General features: G+C 46.4%; 1 protein-coding gene across 2 annotated transcripts in view; it reads left to right on the top strand.

The window, feature by feature from the left end:
* The first annotated feature begins 92 nt into the window (after positions 1-92).
* The window catches only part of ZNF514 (zinc finger protein 514), a 12205-nt gene continuing 4330 nt past the window's right edge, over positions 93-7967 (top strand). For both annotated transcript variants that reach the window (XR_551592.1, XM_008587711.1), the window contains exons 1-4: positions 93-588; positions 2181-2269; positions 7001-7127; positions 7485-7580. Coding sequence is in view for 1 of the 2 variants with exons in the window: in XM_008587711.1 (XP_008585933.1) it covers positions 570-588; positions 2181-2269; positions 7001-7127; positions 7485-7580 (331 nt within the window). In the remaining variant the exon portion in view is untranslated. The remainder of the gene's footprint in view (positions 589-2180; positions 2270-7000; positions 7128-7484; positions 7581-7967) is intronic.

The following is a 7967-nucleotide window of genomic DNA, read 5'->3' as shown; positions in this document are numbered from 1 at the left end:
CGGAGCTGGAGTGTCCTTCCGTGTGCCCGGCTGCGGGGGACGGCGGCGGCTGGCGCTGCGGGGTGGGGTACAGGAGGAGCGGAGTTGGCAGGGTCGGTCCCTGTCCCTGTGAGGCTCTCACCGGAATCCCTGCTGTCCCCGAGCAGCTGAGGAGCGCTGGACACCCGGGTCGCAGGTGTGGCTGCGGCCCTGTCTCCTGGTGGTGTGAGCCCACTGCGGCTGTGGACTCGCGTGGAAACTGCGTTCCAGGGCCTGGTCCCGAGGGGGACGGGCGGCGGAGCCGAGCCAGGGGGAGGATGCCGGGCTTCTGAGGGGTCTGAGTGCGTCCCGGAGCGAGTGAAGAGCACGACTCGGGGCAGCGCTCCGCACCCGGCCACCGTTCCGGGTTTGAGAGCCCTGCTCTGGGCGCTGAGGGTCTGCTGGGCCTCGCCGCGCCGAGTGGGAATGCCGAGTGCACCCAGGCGGCCCCAGTCTGTTCCCCACTCCCTGAACCCTCGGGCGGACCGCAGGGCTGCAGCCGAAAGATAGATTTGGACCTAGTGGAAGGACGCCGCCCCTTAACCCCGACTATGGACTCCACAACATCAGGTTTGGTTCTTGAGTGTGCAGGGGGCCAAAGCCCTCCTGGGGAGTTAGTACCGGGCCTAGTAGGAGAACGACCCTAGGAAGAGGCCGGGGAATCCCACTGAAAGGGCACAGCCTGCAACCGCCTTCCTTGTGGCGATTCCTAACTTTCCAGACCCGGGAGGCTGAAGTCCCAGCATCCAGAGACCGTGGCGGAAGTGGAGGGAATGGCCACGGAAAACTTGTCCCAAAGGCCAGAGGACAGACGGGAGAGCTGAACTACACAAGGAGAGCGGGCAGGGCAGGAGAGGATCTGATCTCCTCCTACTGTGGCAGGGAGAGGGCAAACAAACCTGAGAGGGAGTGGCCCTTGGCCAGGGATCTGAGGACCATAGGGCCATTCGGAGCCATTCACCCACTATCTTAATCACTTCATTAATAAAGTTCTTCCAGCTCTTCTAGCTCAGCAGTGTACAAGGTCAGTCGTGTACATGGTGGGCACCTGCTGTGAGCCACTCTGTCCCCCAGTAGTGTTGGAGCAGGGCGATCAATCCAGGTGACCCAGGAGGTTTTAAGCCATCCCCTAAGTTTAGAAAGTCTTATGGTTCACCAAGTGGGCATTTTAATTGAACTGTTCATTCTTCAGCGCACATGCTCAAGGTCACAAAACTGGCCAGTGGAAGAATTGGGCCAAATCCCTGGTCCTCCCCCCACCCCCCGCCCCCTTTTTCCTTTATGCTCTTGATACTCAGTGTGGCCCGCGGACCAGCCGCACAAGCATCACCTGGAAGCTCGCCAGAAATGCAGACTCTCAGGCCCTACCCCATGCCCACCAAAACAGAGTCTTAATAAGTCTTGAACCAGAGTTTGACAAGATCCTTAGGGATCCATATGCACACTAATGTTTAAGAAGGGCTGACCTGTACTAAGCTATGCTGCTTGCCTAATTCTATGTTGTTGTTGGCCTTAACTACTTCTCTATAATGATTTGGGTTGGTTTTTTGTTTGTTTTAAAAGAGTATGATATAAAGCTCTAATAGAGGGGCTCTCAAAGTGTGCTGCAGGAACCTAACAGTGCTTGGGAAAGCAGCTCAGGAAGAGCTGGCCTCTGAGCTGGGTTCCTGAGGATGAGGGGAGAGATATAACTTCTTCCCATTAAGGTCTCATGTTCCTTCATGGCCTTGCCTTGGGCTTCACTCTGTAGCTGTTAGCCTGCATTATATAGCTGTTAGCCTGTATTATATCCTCAGGCTAGATTAAAAGTTCCTTGAATGTCTTCTCCATGTTTATATTTCCAAAAGGCCTAGTAGAGGACCTGCATATAGTAGGTCCAGTAAATAATGCTCCAGTCGAGTGGCCAGACTGGCCACACTTCATCCACCTGCAGTCTGCTGTGGGCCTATGGACAGGTGATGCCTCATGCAGCTGTGGACAGGGGCACTTCTCTATGATGTGGGCAGGGTAGAGGCTGTCCCTCAGCTCCCCTTGACCCACCTGTGTCCCCAGAACCACGGAGGTGACGTGCAGAGCTGTACAGGGATCTCCAGCTTGGGGAGGCTGGGAGCTGTACACGCCGTAAGGGTTAGCCTCCCTTATGGCTCCTTTTACTTTCCTAGCTCCCCCTTCTCAGGATCCTGCTCTTCCTCCAGAGAGATATCCAGGAGAAAAGGGAACAACCAGTTTATTCCCGAAAGCCAGGCCCCAGGTGAGTTGGGGTTTTCTTAATTTTTCCTCAAATGCCTGAACTATGGATAGCTTTCCTCCTTTCTCTAGAGCCTCTTTGTTCACCAAAGGAAACTGACCATAATTCCTGCTCTGCAGGACACTGAGCCCATCAAGGGGGATAATGGCCTCCCTGCCCCTTGCCCATGGACCTCCCCTCTCTGCTCAGTATGCACTCACTCACTCACTTGGGTCCTTTGGGATTACTCTGGCTTATTTCTGTAAGGAGCCTGGTGACTACCAAGTAATGTGGCAGAACCCTGGCCTTGAAGGAATGTCACAGCCACAGTGAGGAGAGGACTCTGACACCCAGGATGTAGTGACCAATTACAGTAATGATGTGCATGGTTTGATGGCAATCAGAGTAGCGCAGACAGGCTTTTCCATCGAGGTTTGGGAAAAGGAGAATCAGCTGTGCTGGACAGGTTGGGGAAGGCTCATAGACAAGAGGGGACACAAGGGTTTGAGGGTGTGGACAGTTGAGGCTTGCTCTCTGTTCAGATGTTTTCTTCCTGGATTAATGAGGAGACAGACTTAATTTCACTGTTTACAGGTTGTGTGATTTGCAGGACAAGTGACCTAACCTCTGTATGCATTGGTTTGCCTCCTGTAAAATGAGGATGATAATGTTGATGATGATGAAAATAGTAAGTTATTTTTTACTGACAACTGGATATGTATCAGGAACTATCCCACACAATTTACATATACTAACTCATTTTCATCTTTAAAACATTCTCATAAAATGGTTACATTTTGAAAAGTGACAACCAAAACAGAGAGGTAAACTGAGGAAACCATGGAATAGAGAGATAAAGTAACTTGTTCATGATTATCTAGATAGTGAGGAAGCGAGCCCAGTTTCAAATCCAGGCTGTCTGGCTGCAAGATATTAATCACTTAATAATATGAAGGTACTTCAAAAAGTTCGTGGGAAGATAGAATTAAAAGATATTACAAATCTTCCCATGCACTTTTTGGAGACCTCTTGTACAACTACCTCATATGGTTGTTGGAGTCTTTTGGAAAATGGTAATTACGTATGCCTTGTCAGCTTTGGGCATAATGGTGGCTGATGCCAGAGGTGGATTCAGGTTTGGCTGTAGTGAGCTGGGTGTGGAGGGCTGTGAATGTCAGCCCGCAGAGTCTTCTAGTGTCCAGCAGGGTAGTTTAGTGGGATGCTAGCTTGGTGATAGACATTTACATTTAATATTTTCTACCTAAAGGAGGAAACTCCCACCAATAACGAGTTCTCTCAAGTAATTAGTATAGTCATAGAGTTTAAACCTCTTTGGCCTTGGTGTGTGTCATTCAGAGGTATATCAGAGCTTAAGCTAGTTACATGTGGTAACAACAGCCCCCCGTCTCAGTGGCTCACAGTAACAACAGTGTATTTCTTTCTGCTGCGTTTATTGGTAGTGGGCTGACAGGGACTCTGCTCCACACCCTCTTTGCTTTGGGATTTAGGTTGAAGGATCAAGCCTGCTCTGGGATATGCTGTTTTTGTGGCAGAGGGAAAGCAATGTCAGAATCAGGGGATGGCTATTTTAGCTTCTGCTCGGAAGTGGCATGTGTCACATATCCTAACAAGCCATTGGCAGAAGCAGGTCACATGGCCAAGCCTAATGTCAATGGAGTGGGAAAGTATAGGCCTCCTACAGTGAGGGGCTCAGAGGGAGGAGCAGTGATTATTTTGAACAAACCATTTAGTCTATCACTGTCTGTTTTCTTCACAAGCCATTGGCAGAAGCAGGTCACATGGCCAAGCCTAATGTCAATGGAGTGGGAAAGTATAGGCCTCCTACAGTGAGGGGTTCAGAGGGAGGAGCAGTGATTATTTTGAACAAACCATTTAGTCTATCACTGTCTGTTTTCTTACTCAGAGATGTTCACTTCCCTTTCTCCTGTGCACAAAATCCCTCCCGAAGAGAGATAACCCCAATGTCCATCCAATCAGAGTATCATGATCAAAGTTCTGGATGGTGTGATAATCTCTACATCAGGTCTGGATGTTTCTCCTCTGAATCTGGAGAACTATGAATTAAAAGGACAAGCCACCCTAACCCATACATCCAACATACAGTGGAACAATGGGGATGGGATGACTACAATAAATACTCCTATTCAGAAACAGGAAGCCTGAGAGGAGACCAGCTATCCCAGGTCCATAAGTTATGAAATGCCACTGGGCAGACACCGTGAGGACCCTTGATCTTGGGAGTGAGAAAGTCTCTGGATTCTGCTCCCTGGGCAGAGCTCCACAGCCTGGAGGGCAAGCTGTTGGCTCTGCCCTCAGGAAGTTCCTTCCTTTTGCAGTATCTTCTTTGGTCATATGTGAAGATGATATTGGAGAATAAGCTCTCCTGGGGGCTAAGCAGCTTTAGCTTAGCTTCAGCCATCCTGCCTGAGCTGAGTAAGCCTGAGGATTTTGTAAGTCATGAACATTCAGTGTAGCTCTCAAAAACGTAACCAGCTTTTTATGTTTTTGCTTCTGGTCGGCTCCATGTGTCAATAACTTTACCCACAGTTCTTTTTGAAATATACCCCTCTCTTTAGACTTAATCGTGGAGCTTTTTGGATTTCCTTGGTTGGTAAATTCACACTTTTTTGAACTCAGCAATTTGGTCCCACTGAAAGGATTTACTGGGAGACATGTGATATTACTCAGAGGTTTAAACAAAAGGTTTGACAACCACACCCATGATTTGGTTCCTGATATTAAGCTGAGTTTTAATCATCCTTTTGTCATGCAAAAGCCTTATGTGTATTATCTTTGGTCAGCTGGAAGTGAGAATTAGTTAAGTCTCCAACCTTGCAAGTCCTGCCATTTCTGGACACTTCCTATTGCCTTCCATTTTTGTTTTGCAAATCAGTAAACATTTGAGCCCATTTTTTTTTTCTTGTAATACTTTGTCAAACACAGCCAACTCACACTACTAATGTTATGTTTCCAGTGCCTTCTCATAACATCACAAACTCGTGCTTACATTGTTCATCTTTCAAGTTGTTGTGGGCAATAGTTTTACCAAACAGTTCACCACCAAATTACAAGGGTCACCACCTTGCCAATAAGTTTCCTCACTGCCTGGTCTTGAAGCCAATGTTAAGTATTTTAGGCCTTTTGTTGGGGCAGAACCCCACTGTGAGTACCAGCTTTTTTTTTTTTTTTTTAATTATTTTTATTTTGTCAATATACAATGTAGTTATTTATTGTGGCTTTTTTTTATTATTTTTATTTTGTCAATATACAATGTAGTTATTAGTACCAGCTTTTTAATAAGTCAGTTTAGGCTAATTATGCCTTGATAACAACAGCAAACCCTCAGAAACTTACACCATAAAAAGGTTTATCTTTTGCCCACATTACATGCCAGCTATGGCTTTGTCCCACATTCTTGTCTCGGATCATTTGCCATGCTCGAGGTCGAGGGAAAAGAGCAATTGAAAAACCCCACTGGCTCTGAAAGCCTTTGCTCACATGTAGCTCATGATTATTCCTTCACTTTCCATTTATGAAAGCAGATTACTTGGTCACTCATGGGTCAGGGAGGCAGGAAGCTCGATCCTGTTGGGAGGGCCAGTGGATATTTTGGACAAATAATAAAATCTATCCCAAGAGGTTACTGTAGTAGTGAGTTTTCCACATTTGATTATTTTGGCTGACTTTTACATTAATATAAAATTGTTTCTTTAACTCATTTTTCCATAGAATCATTAGTGTCTAGATGGGATTTGATTTTTAAATACTTTGGGGTAAAAGAAGTAGGAATTTATAGTACTCTCACCTATTCTGCTTTTTAGTTCAGATTATAAGTCAAATAGGAGGTATTGTAATTACTGAGATTGAGGGTGACAGGGTAGTTCTGGCTAGGACCTGTATACTCTCACCTATTCTGCTTTTTAGTTCAGATTATAAGTCGAATAGGAGGTATTGTAATTACTGAGATTGAGGGTGACAGGGTAGTTCTGGCTAGGACCTGTAGGATGGCAATACTTGTAGTGGTGACCTGGGATCCGGGGTCTCAGGCTCAGCTTTGTAGACTCAGGAACTGAATAAATAATTAGGCTTTGGGGGAAAGGACTCATGCTAACCAAACTCACAAGACTTATTGATTCATTATAAGACCATTTGATTTACATTTGCTGAACTGTGTGCTGGCAGGTAGATAGGGGAATAAATTATTATAAGCCCCAAATTATTTGATTTGGCTTTAGTGAAAATTGTCATTAAAATCATCGGTCACAAGGCTCAAAAATGCTTTATTAGAAGACTATTGATACTCATGCATTTGAGAATGCAAAGCATATTAGTCTGTAAATTTTAATTGATTCCAATTAAATACAACTAAATTGAAAGTAAAACCTCCTGACAAATGAGGAAGCAGGTTGCTTCCATCTCCCCCACCTAAGCAGAATGTCTCTGTAGGCCTGATTCTCCTGAGACCTTGATTATATTTCTTAGTAGCTTGATGTTGGTAGGCATATAAGTGGGCACTGGGTGGGATACCAACTAGTAAGGATGGTCCGGTCCTTGAAGTGGCTTAAAATATTTTTGAGATGATAAAACCACCAATTCTCTGGTCATTTGGATAGCTAGGAGTTCTCAGAATCCCTTTTTCCACATCCTGAGGTTCTACTCAGATGCCTGTCCATTCTCATCCCCAGGGTCATGGGTGTGCTCCTTGAGGGTATAGGTGTGTCTTCTGTTTTTCAGGTCTTGATGACATTTGAAGATGTGGCTGTGGAATTCACCCAGTGGGAGTGGGGGCAGCTGAACCTTGCTCAGAAGGACCTGTACAGGGAGGTGATGCTGGAGAACTTTAGGAACCTGGCCTCCTTGGGTGAGTGTGGCTTCTCTGAAGCCCCAATTCTGCACATCAGGCTATTTTGAATTTCTTGGTGTTTAAAAGCAACAGGTGTCTGGGCTGTCTGGCTGAGTTTTGCCTGGGGTTCTGGAATCAGGTATTTGCATTCTCTTTGGGGCCCAGAGATATAGTATTTCTACTTCTTGTTCTAGGAAAAGTCCTGCTCTTTACAGAATTGAAATGTGAAGTTTTCTGACTCTGCTCCTGACAGTTACAATGCCTGTTCTGTAGAGGATTTCTACATCTGCAGTATTTCTCCACCTTGAAGATCAAGGGCCAAGGACTTGGCCTCCAGCACACACAACCACGAGCCTTTTCTTTCTCTACCATCAGGGCTTTCAGTGTCCAAACCAAATGTGATCTGCCAGTTGGAGGAAGGGGAAGAGCCCCACGTGTTAGAAAGAGAAATCTCAACAGGAGCCCACTCAGGTGAGTGAGTACGAGTGTTATGAGCTTTGCACATAACAAGGCCCAGCTGGGGGGGGGGGAAGCGGCCCTGAACTCTTGGTCAGGGTCACTTCTTTGAGAAGGTGAAGCCACTTGGCAGTAGTCCTCAACTCTAGTATTTTGAATTTTGTAATTATTTCTGGTGTCAGAGAGATGTTCATTTTCTTGTCTAGTGTATGCCATTTCTTTGGTACCCATCTCTGCCCATACCTTCTGGGTTACCAGTGCCCTGTAGTATCACTGGTTATCTCACAGTCAGTGTTATATGGGTCAATAGTCATACACGGCCAGGCAATCGTACAACAGCTGGATTAAGGGAGTTAGCAAAGGATCAGACAGAATAGTTGAGCAGCCGAGAAATGAAAGGGT

Source organism: Galeopterus variegatus, unplaced genomic scaffold (genome assembly GCF_000696425.1).
Source record: "Galeopterus variegatus unplaced genomic scaffold, G_variegatus-3.0.2 Scaffold4504, whole genome shotgun sequence".
Lineage (NCBI taxonomy): Eukaryota > Metazoa > Chordata > Mammalia > Dermoptera > Cynocephalidae > Galeopterus > Galeopterus variegatus.
Note: the sequence above shows the minus strand (reverse complement) of the source record. Positions and strands in the feature narration are given on the sequence as shown.